Source organism: Panthera onca, chromosome C2 (assembly GCF_046562875.1).
Source record: "Panthera onca isolate mPanOnc1 chromosome C2, mPanOnc1 haplotype 2, whole genome shotgun sequence".
NCBI lineage: Eukaryota > Metazoa > Chordata > Mammalia > Carnivora > Felidae > Panthera > Panthera onca.
Window position 1 is genome coordinate 110,362,324 of NC_138347.1, and position 16,579 is coordinate 110,378,902.

Consider the following 16,579-nt stretch of genomic DNA (forward strand, 5'->3'; position numbering starts at 1 on the left):
TAGAAAGGAAATAAGAGCTAAGAAAGGATTTCACTTTTTTTTTTTTTTTACTTTTATAAAGGGACTTTTATAAGGAGGTTGCTCATCAGTTACATACTATTTTCCTGAAGGTTTAAAAGGAAGATGAAAGATTATGGCTGACCTCAAACTTTCAAAAGCTGGCTATTAAGGGAAATTCATGGAGTTTCCAGCCCCCAAATTTCAAATCAAACGATTATCCAACTGAGATGGCGGAGACTTTAAAGACCAAAGACAGACAGAGAGATGCTTAGATAACTCCGGAGGACCCCACCAGCACACCCAAGAGGTCACCACAAGGGATCGCATGTCGGGTTTGGTCCTGGGAAGGGCTGCAATTACTGGGAGCCCAGGGCTTTCATTGTATTTCGTGTAACTCTACAGGATAAACCAAGGACAGTGTTGTGGTTAAGTTCCAGTATACATGCCACCCTACTACTGTTCTTGGTGTAGGAGATGGGAGAAGAAAGTTTTTTTAAACTGCATTGTTTTTAAAATAGATTGATTTTTATGGATTCCTCATATTCCACTAGGCAAAAATAAATGTCTAATAAAGATCTAAAACCCATAGTGGCTTTTAAGAAGTCAATGCTTTTTTGGAAAATAAAAATCTAATGTTATAAATGTTTTTTGTTTCAAAATTTATTGTTAGAAGATTAAACTCATATTTTTTTTAATTTTTTTAATGTTTGTTTATTTTTGAGAGAGAGAGACAGAGAGACAGAGAATGTGAGCAGGGGAGGGGTAGAGAGAGGGAGACACGGAATCCAAAGCAGGCTCCAGACTCTGAGCTGTCAGTACAGAGCCCAAGGTGGGGCATGAACTCATGAACCGCGAGATCATGACCTGAGCCTAAGTCAGATGCTTAACAGACTGAGCCACCCAGGTGCCCCTCAGACAGTTTTGTGTTGTTGTTTTTTAAAGGAAGAAACTATTGAAATGATCCAAAGAAAAGAATCCAAACAATCCAAAGTCAGAATAAATGAATTCCTCTAGTTAAGAAACTCTGACTAGAACCAACATTGGAAAAGAAATCCATGAATAAAAATATATCCTTAAAAGTACTGAAATAATTCCTATGGAGAAAAGAGTTTCCATTCTTTTTTTTCCTAGAAAACTAGTCTCAGCATAAAATTTAACTGATTTTATGGGTCAGTGAGACAAAGAGCCACTGAAGACTAAATTGTTTTTTAGTTGAGATAAAATTCATCATTTAACCATCTTAAAGTGTATATATAATTCAGTGATTTTTAGTACATTCACAATGCAGTGCAATGATCATCACTACCTAATTCCAGGACATTTTCATTACCCTAAAAAGAAACCCCAGGGCACCTGGGTGGCTCAGTCGGTTGAGCATCAGACTTCAGCTCAAGTCATAATCTCACCTGTGAGTTCAAGTCCTGTGTCAGGCTCTGTGCTGACAGCTCAGAGCCTGGAGCCTACTTCACATTTTGTGTCTCGCTCTCTCTCTGCCTCTCCCCTGCTTGCTCTCTCTCTCTCTCTCTCTCTCAAAAATAAACAAAGATTTAAAAAAATGAAACCCCACATGCAATAAGTAGTCACTCTCCATTCTGCCTTCCCATCCTCAGCTCATGCCCTGGCAGTCATTAATCTACCTTCTAACTCTATACCTTGGCCTGTTCTGAACACTTCACATCAACAGAATTATATAGTACAGGACTTTCAAGTCTGAGGTTCATCCATGTGGTAGCATGTGTCAGACTTCAGTACTTTATGGTTAAACACTATTTAATTGTATGAATATACATTTTATTTATCGATTCACCTATTTTGTTGATAGACATTTGGGTTGTTTCCCCTTTTTTGGCTATTATGAATAATGCTGCCATGAACATTCGTGTACAAGTTTTCATTTGAGCAAATGTCTTCAATTATTTTGAGTATATACACAGGAATGGAATTGCTGGGTCATATAGTAACCCTATGTTTAACTTTCTGAAAAACCACCAAACCGTCTTTCATAGCACAAAGACTTTTTTTTAATAATAGATATACACTTTTAAATTTTATTTAAAACCAAGTTAGTCAACATATAGTGTAGTATTGGTTTCAGGAGTAGAATTTAGTGATTCATCATGTACATATAACCTCCAGTGCCCATCCCAACAAGTGCCTTCCTTAATGCCCCTCGCCCATTTAGCCCATTGCCCCATCCACCTCCCCTCCAGAAACCCTTAGTTTGTTCTCTATATTTAAGAGTCTCTTGTGATCTTTTTAACACCTTACGGTTCTGCATTTTGTCTGCTATATCCTAGACTTCTACTTATTAGCAAGGCCCCCAAACAATGACCAGCAAATCCATCCACCCACCAATACAACACCATCCCACTCAATTACTCTTAACTTACAGCTTATGGTGTGGCCCGACAATCCTCTACTTCCCCATGTATTTATTTATAAGGCCAAACTTCCCATGACAAGCCAAAAAGTAATCCTCCTCAACTCTGTGGAGGCAACTTCTAGAGAAAGCTGTGGTCTAGTGGAAAAAACACTGGATTTGAAGCACAAACTGGTCTCTGATCTCAGTTTGGTGACCGACTTTTTCCCTATAACCCTCATTTCCCTTCCTCCCACCAAGGTTGTTAGATGAAAAGCCAAATCTGTCTAAACAGTCTCACATCCTATTCTCTCTCCAGCACCGCAACATGCCCACCAGGCCTATGAAACTATTCCAACCAAGAATCTGAATGATATTTACTGCTTGCCTCCTATGAAACAGAACTGTTCCAAGTCCTTCACATCTAGTAAATTAATTTTATCCTCACAAGAACTCCAAGGGCAAGTACCATTATCAGTCCCACTGTAAGGTTCAGAAAACTGAGACATAAAGCAATGTCCAAGCTCATACAGCTGTCCAAATTCTAATTTGGAATTTTCTAATGGGTTTTCGTCCTTATCTTTTTCTTTTTAATGTTTATTTATTTTTGAGAGAGAGAGAGAGAGAGAGAGAGAGAGAGAGAGAGAGAGAGAGAGCAGGGAAGCGGCAGAGAAGGAGACACAGAATCTGAAGTAGGCTCCAGGCTCTGAGCTGTCAGCACAGAGCCTGACTCAGGGCTTGAACCCATGAACCGTGAGATCATGACCTGAGTTGAAGTTGGATGCTTAATGGACTAAGCCACCCAGATGCCCTGTCTTCCTTATCTTTTTCTTATCACTTTGAGTTTATATGTTGAAAATATTAATCTACTATCTGATATGTGAGCTGCAAATGTTTTTCCAGTTTGCTATTTCTCTTTTCACTTTTTTATGTCTTTTATTTTTGCCCTCTATAGAGAAATCTTTAAATTTTTTCATACAAATGAACTCATCAATTTTTTTTAATAACTTCTGGACTTGGGGGGCACCTGGGTGGCTGAGCCAGTTAAGTGTCCAACTCTTGATTTTGGCTCAGGTCATGATCTCACAGTTTGCGAGTTCGAGCCTCGCATCAGACTCTGTGCTGACAGTGTGGAGCCTGCTTGGGATTCTCTGTCTCCCTCTGTCTCTCTGCCCCTCCCACCCCTCAAAAACAAAAAAAATAAACATTAAAAAACAATGATTTCTGGATTTGGAATAAGTTCAAAAGGACTTTCCCATGTCGCTAAAATGTCACTTCCCTGCCTAGAACTTTTCACTCTCTCCCAAATGACCTTGCTCAGCTGCTCCTCTTGGCACACAAGGTGCCACATGAACTGCTTTTTACTGTTCTGGTTCTGCCTTATTCCCCCTGCACCTCATGCCTACCCACACTGGACACATACAGTTGCTGGACTACAGCAGCTGAAGCCATGCCCTGTGCATTTGCTCCTGCTTTTAACTTCCAGAAGCCTCTTCCTAACTCGCCTTTCAAGATTCAGCTCAAACATAACTCTGGGATGAAGCCTCGCCTGACTGCTGCAAGGTTGTGCTCCCCACCCCTCTATTCCTCACAGGTAGGGATGACCACCCCCTTCCCATGAGAGTGTTCTCACAAAAAAAAAAAAAAAAAAAAAAAAAAAAAAGTGAGAGAAAGAGATGGGGAGGGTCAAACAGTAAAACAGACTCTTAACTATAGAGAACAAACTGAGAGTTGCTGGACAGGAGGTAGGCAGAGGGATGGGCTAAATGGGTAATGCACATTAAGAAGGGCACTTATTGCGATGAGTACTGGGTGTTGTATGTAAGTGATGAATCACTAACTTCTAAGAACAATAAAAATAAATAATAGTAAAAAAAAAAAAAAAAAAAAAAAAAAAAAAGCCGGGTGCCCTCAACTGTCTTCATCTACTGTGACAGCTGTAGACTTTGCTGACTCCTCTGTAATTCTGTAGTCTCCTATTAGACTGTTAGATCCTTGAGGGCAGGGATCATGTTTTGGTTTTCATGCTGCCTTCCACAAAGAAAGTGCTCACAAAATTTGATGAAACAATGTATGTGCTTGGACAAATCACTGAACTTCCAATATCTATCTTCGCATCTTTAAAATGAACTGAGGGGCATCTGGGTGGCTATCGGTTAAAGCGGCCAACTTCAGCTCAGGTCATGATTTTGTGGTTTGTGGGTTTGAGCCCTGTATCGGGCTCTGTGCTGACAGCTCAGAGCCTGGAGCCTGCTTCAGATTCTGTGTCTCCCTCTCTCTTTGCTCCTCAAAAATAAACAAACATTAAAAAAAATTTTTTCATAAAAAATATAAAATGAACAGAATAAAAATGTCCATTGTTGTCCATAAAGTGTTACAGAAATAAGATCCTAAGATTTTAAGAGTATTTCTAAGTGACCTGAATTAAGCACCTCATTATAAATCAACACATAGATTATCTTCCTTTAGCCTCGCAAATAATTTTAAGCATTGAATCAAAAGAAAACAACCCAAAATTCATGAACTTAATTGATGTTAATCATTTATTTTTAAGGACCCTTAGGGTAAGCATTTTTCAATAACAAATTAATTTTGGGTTCTAGAGAAATAGACCTTAAAGATATCTTAAGCCAATTGGGGCACCTGGATGGCTCAGTCAGTTAAGCGTCTGACTTCAGTTCAGGTCAAGATTTCTCGGTTCATGGGTTCGAGTCCCACATCAGGCTCTGTGGTCACAGCAAGCCTGGAGCCTGCTCTGGATTCTGTGTCACCCTCTGTCTCTGCCCCTTCTCTGCTCATGCTCTGTCTCTCTCAAAAATAAACCTTAAAAATATTTTTTTAAAAAAGATTATCTTAAAGGGGCACCTGGGTGGCTCAGTCGGTTAAGGGTCCAACTTCCACTCAGGTCATGATCTCGCAGTCCGTGAGTTCGAGCCCCACATTTGGGCTCTGTGCTGACAGCTCAGATCCTGGAGCCTGCTTTGGATTCTGTGTCTCCATCTCTCTGCCCCTCCGCTGCTCGTGCACTCTCTCGCATGCTCTCTCTCCCTCTCTCTCTCTCTCAAAAATAAATAAATTTAAAAAAAAAATGTTTTTTAATAAAAAAAGATATCTTAAGCCAAGTGATTTTCAGTGAAGAAAAAAAAATTGTTAGGTAAAGAATTTATCGTCTTTAAAAATCAAACTGGTTAGGGATTTATAATCTGTAAAAAAATGGGCAGGGCAGGGGGTGGTGGGGAGGTAGCACCTGGGTGGCTCAGTCAGTTAAGCACTCAGCTCTTGGTTTCAGGTCATGTTCTCAGGGTTTGTGAGTTTGAGCCCCACATAGGGCTCCAGTGTGGAGTCTGCAAGTGATTCTTTCTACCCCCATCCCCCACCTCTCTCTGTCACTCCCCCACTTGCTCGGTCTCTCTCAAAATACATAAACTTTAAAAAAAGAAGAGATAAAACTTTTGATTTCTAGACATATTTTCTAAAATACTTAACAACAAATTACAGAGAAAAACAAGTTCGTTTTTGAGGGATGGGGGAAAGATGGGTTTTGAAATTACCATAAATTTCTGTAGAAGATATTATAACTGAGTGTGTGTGTGTGTGTGTGTGTGTGTGTGTGTGAGTTTTTAGCAAGTACCTATCACCTTCTGCTCTAAGAATTATGGGTCATGTTCCGACATCTAAATAGTTATAGTCACAATGTTCTAGTGAAGGAGTTTACACTGATCTGCAAGTCAGGATATATGGACCCTAGTCCTGATCCTACCACCATTAGTCCAGTGACCCTGTTAACAATGAAGTATTCTCTGGGCTTTATTTTCCTTTTTTATACAAATAAAAGCATACAGTTACACTGTACCAGTGTCTCTATAATAGCAGAGAATCTGCTCTCTGCATAAGGCTATGAAATGATGATCACTGTATTTCTACTGCACAATTTAGGAGCACTTTTACTATGAAAAAATATGACCAGTCATTTTAAGTTGCTTCATTAAGTTTACAAGTTACAAAATAAAATAGAATCACAATCGTGAGCATTCACATCCACTAAGAACTCAGTTGTGAGCCAACAAAGGACTGGGACGTCTATTTGCCATTAATGGTCATTTTCTTTTCCACTCATCCTGTCATCCACTCCTAAGTGGTATCAGACAAGCAGCAATAGGGAGCGCATATTCAAAAAAAATTATGGAAGAAAAACAAATTTGAAAAGAACTTTCCACTAACAACCTTTGTTTGGCAAACTGGAAGAGGAGTGCCCTTATCTGATTTAGGAGAACACGTGATCCAATTCACGGGATACCACTGTTTTGCAGGACACTTTGAGAATACTAAAGAAATCACCTTTCCATTCCAAAATTCTATTTTTCTTAACTACCTTTTTCCCTAAATTTGGCATCTTCCTGGGGAGAGGGAAGTGGGAGGGAATGTGCTAGTTAGATAACATGTAACCTGTGGCCTGGAGAAAGGCAACTTTATCTGGTGACCATAAGCAAGAGAGCTGCCTGGTTCGTCTGCATCTATCTCCCTTGGTCAGTCCAGTCCCTCTGCAATCAATTTATGGCCCTTCTTTGAAAAGCAAATTCCTATCTACTCTGTTGCCCTCAACTACCTCTATTTACATAAGACACAGGCAAGAGCAGCAATAAATCTGTTTATGAAGAAATACGAGAATACCTTAATTTTAAATTCCAACTGGGAATTAATGGTGTACATCATTTCAGTCCTTTCCATCTTCCGAGCTCCTTCATTGCACAGTCGAACCAACTGGGAACACAGAATAATAAGGAGGGTTAAGAGGTCAAGGAGAGAAACCTTAATTTCAAATGCAGATCTCTCACAGGAAATAATTTGCACTTTGGAAGCTCCAGAGACTCATTTCTGACAGTTAAAGAACTCACAGTTTTACACAGTTAAGACATTGTACCCCATTAGAGGTGGTGTATTAAGATGTGAGGACAGAGGGGGAAAAAAAACTCCTGAAAAGTCTGGGAGGAGCCCTCTGAGAGCTCTCCCACAGTCTGATCTCGGACCCTTCAGCTCCTTTCCTCTGCCCCTCCTCCTCTCCTTTGCCAGGGAAACCAGGGAAACCTCACACAGCCCCAGGGAAGATGCGCAGTCCAAATGGCTGGGGCAGACTACCAACTTCAAAGGCAAAGTTTAAGCAGACTGTTACCTGTAAAGCATAGGGCCAGAGCACAGGATGCTAAAAGAGAGAAACCTTCGGTGGCAACTACTGGTGAGTGATTTCTTCAAGGATAGGAACTTCAGGGTAATTAGAACTACTGAATTATCTACAAACTTAACGCAAAGTCCTCTGATAATAAGATTTATTTGGTCTTGGTTCATAGTTCCCAGCACACAGTCCCTACAGTCCTTATAATTTCTATTTACAAGAGCCACAGGGGCATTTTTAGTTATAATATTTACTTCTGTTCCCAGTTCCCAAAAGCTCCAGAGCGATGATGGTGAAATGGGTGTCTTCTTATTCATCAGAAGCCCTTTCAACTGCATCTGAGTTTATGTTAATGAAGTAGCTTTCAGAAAGCCCTTAAGGATAGGGGCCAGCTGCCAGCAGAGCCAACCAAGTGATTACAGAGAGGGTTGTAACTTGCAGCCCTACCACACCCTCCCCCACCAGACTTCTGGGGAGGGGAGAGGGCTGGTGATTGACTATGAAGTTCAGAGAACTCCAGGTTGGTGAACAAGAACACATCTACATACTGGGAGGGTGGGGAACCCCACACTCCATGAAGACAGAAACTCCCATGCTCGAGGCCCTTCCAGACCTCATCACAGCATTGGTCTAGGCAGAGTGAACACCATGAGCAAAGGGTATACGATGGCAAAGTGCTGGTGTGCCCGAGAAAGTATAAGATCCTGACACATGAAGATGGCACAAGATGGAACTAGAGGCCAGGGTCAAAGCACACAAGGTCTTAAGGCATCTGGATTGTATTCCAAGTGCAAAGAGAAAAGTCTTACCAGCAGGCTTTCAGCAGGAACGTGATATGATGCAATTTATGCTGTGATCATATGCTTTTCACAACGTATTTATTCAACCCCCTACTGATGGACGCTTAAACAATTTATGATCGCCTAATGCATTTCTAGATTTGGAGGGTACCCCAATCTTCAGTTACAGCTTATCTTTAAGTCTGAACCTAAAGAGTTCACTGATGCAGGGAATGATGGGTATACCTGATCATGGCTAGGAATCTGAAACTGCACTATCCTGAAAGGATTAAGACATGTCAGAGTGAAATCTAACTAGGCAGCCATGGCTCCAGACATTATTATAATTTCTCTCGTGGAGTATGTTCACAGTTCCCAAATCTACGTTCCCAGACTCGGTCTGTCCCCTAGGCTCCACCTCCACCTAGAAGACATCTCTTCTTGGATGACTCACAGGCATCTCAAACTCAGAATGAGAATAACAAAACCTGACCATCACCTCCAACACTCACTCCCTGCAGCTGAAAAACCTAGCCCTCACAGCTCTCAGACACCGCCCTCTTCTTTGTGCTCCATATCCAAGCAGTCATAAAGCCTCCTTAATGCTGCTGTTCCACGGTCCATGACCCTCTCTTTGTATTGTACCCGGAACTCAGGCTCAAACTCCCTCTTCCCTACCAATTCTCTGCCATCCCTTGCTGCTACCCTACTCTTACACATCCTCCAGATAATGCTGTCAATCTTTTTAAGTTCAAATCTGATCATGAAATGCCTTGGCTTAAAAGCCTTAGAAAGATCCCCTTGGTTTTCAGAATTAGGTCCTAGTAAAACCATGATCTGGCAACTGCTTATTGACTGCAAGCCTGTTCCCACTCCTATCTTGGGCCTCAGCCCTGCAAAATTTCTGGATAAAGCCCCACGTTCCATCCTGCCCTTGCACTTTTGCATGTGCTTCCCTTTCCCTCTGCCTGAATACCCTTCATCCCGCTCTGTCCAACCAACTCCTTATCTACTAGATTTATACCCCCCTACCTGTCTTTCAAGACTTATCTGGGGCATTTCCTCTCCAAAAAGAATGAAAAGCAGAGATTGTGAAATCTCCATTATTTGTAAACCCAGTGCCCACAACCCAGCACCTAAAAACACAAGGAACATTCAGCAAATGTTTCTGCCTGAACAAGCTGCCTTCAGAGGCAGTTTATAAATCACTTAAAAAGAAGGTGGGTGGGAGGAGGGAACAGCTTCCTTATAGCAATCCTGTTTTAAAATGAGAGGGGTGGGCGCCTGGGTGGCTCTGTCAGTTGAGAGTATGTACGACTTCAGCTCAGGTCATGATCTCACAGTTCTTGGGTTCAAGCCCCACTATGGGCTCTGTGCTGACAGCTCGGAGCCTGGAGCCTGCTTCGGATTCTGTGTCTCCCTCTCTCTCTGCCCCTTCCCTGCTCACACTCTCTTTCTCAAAAAATAAACATTAAAAAAATTATAAAGTCTACTTTATAAAAAATGAAATAACATAAAATAAAATAAAATAAAATAAAATAAAATAAAATAAAATAAAATAAAATAAAATAAAATAAAATAAAATAAAATAAAATAAAATAAAACAAAATAAAATAAAATAGGGGAAAATGGCATTATTAAGTTTGGGTTATCATCTTATTTCTTAAACTTTCAAATATCGACTCCCTCAGCAAAAGATAAGAGTCAGCCACCATGTCAGAAAACAATTTTTAGAAGGCATATTAAAAACAAAAAGGTTCCCAAACTGTCTTAACCAACAGTCTCATCAGCAGAGCCCATTTTAACGGCTATTTCAAAAGGACGAGGACTAATGCAGATATGTGTGCTCTGGTGTTTTTGATTAAAATCAAGCTCAGTATATTAAAGCCATGACTTCCTTCAGCAGCTGTTAAAGCTTTATTAAATTTAACTCACTAATTTCTTTAGGACAAATTTATTTTTTTTAAAAAAGCTCAAACACTCTAATAAGGAAATATAAATTGAAAATAAAATATTTTCAGTCGTTCAAACTTACAAAGATTAAAAGAATATCTGATGCTGAGAAGTGTGCAGTAAGACCAACATTTACATATCATGGTGGCCATGAACATAGGGACAACCTTTTATGAAGGCCCTTGGGGGCCTTTAAAAAATACCTACATTTTTTCCAGTAAACCCAGTTCTAGAAATTTATCTTTAGAAATAATCAGATGAGCACAATCACTGATGCAAGACAATGTTCTAGGCAGTACTTTGTAGAACAGTAAGTCAAACAGGTACCACACAAATGCATTTTTCAGTGTACGTTTATACCATGCACCGGTATTAGAACAAACATCCAACTGGGAGGATGTATAATAGAATGACAACAGTCATCACCTTCGATAAAAGTACTGATATATTTTTAGGTCTCTTAAATTTTCTAAATATCCTAGTTTATTTAAAAAATATACCTCTGTAAACCTGAAACGCATTCTTACAGAGCAGTACCTAAAAGGCATAACAGAAAACTTATGAATCCCTCCCTTCCACACAAAGCTTGATGTGTATGATTCTGCAACCGTTTCTACATACCAATAACATACATATGTGCGTCAACACATTGTATTATTTAGATGTTATCACACCATTTGTACTGTTCTGCAACTTAATTGTTCCTCACATAACAATATAGCTTAGGGATCTTTCCCTGTTAACAGATAGATACATCTACCTTGCTGCAAATGGCTGAAGCAGTAGTTACAGGAGAAGAGTGAAGAGACTTGGCTATTTTGCCACTAGGAGAACAGCTTATAATTTAATAGTATCTCCAAACAGAGGTAGCATTTTTGTGAGGTAAGAGTGAAAGCAGTTAATCTTTTCCATGGGAGAGTAAATGGAAGAGAACGGCAGCAAAGACTTCACAGGCCTAAGAAACTCTCTCTCGACCACCACTCCTTCAACACCAGACATCATTGTGTACCAGCTGAACTTCAGATTCCCTGGAAATTGTCCTCCCCCTAGCTCCACCCCAGCATGTGAACAGAAAGTCAGAAGTAAACAAATTGTTATTGAGGAGAAACATCTTTCTTGCTTTTGAGTTGTTCAACTAGGCCAATAAGATTTTCCAAGGCCCCAAATTCGGTAAGCTGTAACTCTCATTCCAGCAACATGTATGAGGAATCTCAATGACATTATTCACACTATAGAAAAAACAAAAAACAAAAAAACAAAACAAAAAAACTTCATTACATTAGCAGTTTAATTACCAGAGAAGATATTACTCATGTTTTCTAAGAATGAGTAACTATCCAGAGACACTTGTCCAGGGGCCTTCCACAGAGTCTGGCTCTAAAAACTTGGACCTTGATATACAAAATTTCACTCTCTAAAATAAATACTGGGAACTCCCAATTGCTTTCTTTTTCGGATAAAGCAAACAAGTGAAATTCTGCATTTTAAATTTTAAGAAATTTGTTAATGTTTATTTTTGAGAGAGAGAGAGAGAGAGAGAGAGAGGGAGGGAGAGAGTGTGTGAGCAGAGGAGGGGCAGAGAGAGAGGTAAACAGAATCCAAAGCAGGCTCCAGGCTCCGAGCCGTCAGCACAGAGATCGACATGGGCCTCTAATTCACAAACCGTGAGATCATGACCTGAGCTGAAGTCAGATGCTTAACCAACTAAGCCACCCAGGCACCCTGCATTTTAATTTTGAACAATAAATGCTCTACATGTACAACCTTTTTGTTGAAAATACTGATACTGTTTTCCCAGAATCTGAAACTCCTCATCAGTAACCTACACAAATGCAAAAGAGGATTAATTTCTGAGCTGACTATATTAGTGGTTTTAGTTACCACACAATATTAGGAGACTAGGGAAATGATGCTGATGTTCATAACTTGTGCTCAAGAGAGAAAAAGAAATGCAGAGAAAACAAGCCACGAAGACAGCATTTCTTCAGAGTGCCTTTTGTATGCTAATAGTATCAGATTAAGGCAATTCACTGATCCCTTACATTTTTGCCAGCCTTTGCTACAAGTACCAGTGTCAAACCCAGTGAACAAGAGATGCCTGAAGGAATGTTGTGGCTTACTGTGACTGGGATGTGAAATTCTTGGAGACATTAAATATCATTCCTAATTCAACAACTACTACTGCCTTCCTCTTTCCCCTTCTGTGTGAATTATTTTTTAACTTCTCAGTAACAACCAAATAAAATCTGAGAACATGTCCTTCAAATCCAAGGTTAGAACTTCTCTAGCAGCTCCACCTAAAGACTGTCTCCCCTACTGCCTCCAAGGAGGTAGCACGGGATATGGGGTCCAGAGGAGAGGCCCATGGGCAGGAGGACCTTAGGTAACCCATGTCAGGCTAAGTTTCTTCACTCGGTGTTTCCCAACGTGGGTTGTGCAGACCAACGATAGGGCCAGAGATGAATTTAAGTGGTTGGCAGATTGCTCTGGTTTAAATTTCTATACCCCTCCAAGCTCATATGGTGAACCCCTGACCCCCAAAGGTGATGGTATGGGGCAGTGGGGCCTCTGGGAGGTGCTTTAAATGTCATGAGGGTAGAGGGGGTGCCTGGATGGCTCAGTCAGTTGAGTGTCCAACTTCGACTCAGGTCACAATCTCATGGTTCGTGAGTTCGAGCCCAGCATTGGACTCTGCAATAGCAGCTCAAAGCCCGCTTTGGATCCCCTGTTTCCCTCTCTCTCTCTCTGTCCCTCTCTTGCTTGCTCTCTTTCTCTCTCTCTCAAAATTAAATAAAAAATATTAAAAAAAAAAAAAAGTCATTAGGGTAGAGCCTTCATGAATGGTATTAGTGTTCTTAAAAAAGAAGCCCTACTACCCCCATAGTCCCTTTGACCATGTAAGGCTACAAGGAGAAATCTGCCACCAGAGAGGACCCTCACCCAACCATGCTGGCACCTTGATCTTGGACTCTTCAAACCTCCAGAACTGTGAGAAATAACAAATGCCTGTTGTTTAAAAGCCACCCAGTCTGTGGTATTTTGTTACTGCAGCCTGAATGGACTAAGGCACAGATAATCTTACTTTTAAATACAAAATGGATGTTGGTGGCTCATTCGGTTGAGTGTCCAACTTCAGCTCAGGTCATGATCTCAGGGTTCGTGAGTTTGAGCCCTGCATCGGGCTCTGTGTTGACAGCTCAGAGCCTGAAGCCTGCTTCACATTCTGTCTCCCTCTCTCTCTGCCCTTCCCCTGCTCATGCTCTGTCTCTGTCTCTCAAAAATAAACAGGGGCCGGAGGGGAAGGGGGAGGGAGAAGGAGAGGGAGAAAGAAAGAAGGAGAGGGAGAAAGAAAGAAGGAGAGGGAGAAAGAAAGAAGGAGAGGGAGAAAGAAAGGGGGAGGCAGGGAGGGGAAGGGGGAGGCGGAGAAAGAAAGAGGGAGGCGGGGAGGGGGAGGGGAGGGAGGCGGAGAAAGAAAGAGGGAGGTGGGGAGGGGGAGGGGAGGGAGGCGGGAAGGGAGAAAGAGAGGGAGAAAGAGGAGAAAGATAAAGACAAAGAAAAAAAATGGATGTTAGAAAAATAAATTAGCTCACAAAGCCCATAATTTTGTAGGTACATCCTCAAGGATGAGGATATGTAAAATGCAGTCAACTTAAACCTGATTAAAAGAAACCCTCAAGTGTACCTCACAGTAAAGTGGTGCAAAAGTGTACCAGACTCTATCTAAGGTGATGAGGTAGCTCCAAGGGTTCAGGAAGCTTCTGCTGCTATCATGATCTCTGCCCCCTCTGCTTAGCTCACACGGTATCCTGACTCCTACATCTTCCACAGCTTTCTCTCAGCTAGACATTCCTATTAGCATTTAAAAGGTACCCACAGATTTTTTAATCTGTAAACAAACAGAGACTTCCCACACTTTTCTTTCAGCTACAGCTCACTGGCAGCCACCGTGTTGCAACAGCCTGCTACGCTTGCCAGCCGGCTGCAAATCCATGCCTCCCACTCATTCCTAACACACTGCAATCCGGCCTCCCCACCTGCCACTGCGAGGACACAACCCACCTGATGATAAACCCATGAATGCCTCACTCATTACGCACTGTATCCCCTAGGGGCACTCGACAGCGCTGACCCTCCTTCCACCAAATCATCTGCCGTTTGCCAGGCCATTACGGTTTTCCTCCTTCTTTGGTAAGGTTTGGATTTTAAGTGGCCTCTGTGACGAATGGTGGAGTTCCTCATGGTTGTGCCTCAGACTCACTATTCTTCTTACTGTACACATTCTTCCTAGGAAATGTCATCCACTCTCCCAACTTCAGAACCCATCCTATGCCCATGCGTCCCAAATCCAGGTCTCCACTATTCAAGCCAACTTGGATATTCTGTAAGAACCTCTGTTATAACCTATCCAACATGGAAGTCAGCAGCTTCTCCCTATGTTTCTATTGTAAAGGTAAATAGGAACATCCATGTAGCTGCTCAAGCCAGAGACCATACTCCTTGACTTCTGATCCCAAATACACTCACCCAATCAATCTCCGTGCTACTTCCTCAACATTCTATTATATATTGCTTCTCTCCATCTTACTGTCATATCCATAAAGGCCACTGTCACCTCTAGCCTACTCAACTACAAAAGCCTCACAACTGGTCCCATCCCCATTGTCACCTTCACAACACATGAATTTATAGCTTCTGTATCATTTGAAGAGAAGGTCCACATGTCCCTAACATGGCTTCTTGGTATTCTTTCCTAGATTGGACTCTATAGCCACATAAAGAACATTCCAGCTCTTCCAAAGCCTCCAAATACTTTCTCGCTGTTGGGTCTCTACACACCTGAGACATTCTCTTTCCCTCCAAGCCCTGGCTCCCAGCAAGCTAAGCTTGCTTTAGATTTCAGCTTAAACATCACTATGTTCTTCCCTACCATGCCACTCACCAGCCTTTATTATAATTCTTATTTAATGTCCTCCTTCCCCTTTACACAGCACAGTCCACAACGGCATTAACCACAACTGTCTTATGTACCCATCACCATATTTTCAGGGGCTGGCTTCATGCCTGGCACCATAGTTGATACTCAGGAAATAGCTGTTTAATGAGAGAATGAATAAACAACTATTCAGACACCGAAAGAAAATGAGGTATCTATTGGCCCTTACAGCAAGACTGTCTGAAATAGTCAAAATACTAACTTCACTTTGTCTTTTAGCTACCTAAGGAACTCCGTGCAAATGGCTTTGAGAATCTACCAGTATTTGGCACCAAAGCCAGACACATACTCTTCCAAGGTGTTGAATGGTTTACTGTGCGATGAACTAGCTGTTCCACAGTTACCTTGCTCACTTCCTTTAAGGCTCTTTTGCAGACTTCATACTTCGGAGAGTCCTTAGGTGTTTTCTGACAGATAGTCTGCAATGAAGTAAAAGAAAAACAAAATCAAGGTCCAGCCACATCGTTTTACTCACAGCAAACTCAATAATGCTGAACACAACATTATGGACACGTATGAAGATGATATTACAATCCAATTACAAAACTAGGAAATAGTCATTAGATGCACAGGATCCAAGTAAATCCAGGGAATTATTCAATATGAAAATAGACTTCAGAGGTAGATGAACCTGGTTTCAAATCCAAGTTCTGTCCCTTACTAGCTATTTGACTTTGGGCAAGTCACCTACCTAGTCTCTGTAAGCCTCAGTTTCCTTATCTCTAAAATGGGAATAATGCCAACCTCGTCACAAAGCTGTTGCCAGGATTAAATGAAAATACATGTAAAGTTTTCTCTATGAGTGCCTAGCATATGGTAGGCCCTCAGTGAAAGACAAAATCACTTTAGTTATTACCATCATCATCATTATTTAGGTAAGTATGTTTGTAGATAATACAATTGAATAAAAAGATCAAGAAAAACAAGCTGCTGGATTTTCTCTTGATATATTGACACGTAATTTTTGTGATGCTGAGACTGACTTTAAAGAGGGTCATTTCAAGGTACACCGAATTACAAATAGTTTTTGAGATCATATCCATGCAAAGCCAATGGAACCATTTAAATTGTTAAAAATGTTCATCTCAATTAACAAGTTTAACACTCCTAATGAACTAAAATGGAAGGGACAATGCTTTAAGTACATTTAGATTCTGCCCAGGTGGCCAGATTCTGACATGTAGGAAACTATTAGGGCAAGAGGCACCAAACAGAAGTGGAAGGTACGTTGGAAACTGGCAAACCACTGGTACCTTGAATGTGGGTAAGCACTAGGCTTACAAATCCAAAGGTCAGGTGTCAGGATTCTTATATGTACTATGTGA

General features: G+C 41.1%; 1 protein-coding gene across 2 annotated transcripts in view; it reads right to left on the bottom strand.

Annotated features, from left to right (window-relative positions):
- The window catches only part of ARHGEF26 (Rho guanine nucleotide exchange factor 26), a 127,871-nt gene that overhangs the window by 34,727 nt on the left and 76,565 nt on the right, over positions 1-16,579 (bottom strand). For both annotated transcript variants that reach the window (XM_060639026.3, XM_060639024.3), the window contains 2 exons: positions 15,599-15,673; positions 7,031-7,120 (listed from right to left, as the gene is read on the bottom strand). In XM_060639026.3, the coding sequence (XP_060495009.2) occupies positions 7,031-7,120; positions 15,599-15,673 (165 nt within the window). The remainder of the gene's footprint in view (positions 1-7,030; positions 7,121-15,598; positions 15,674-16,579) is intronic.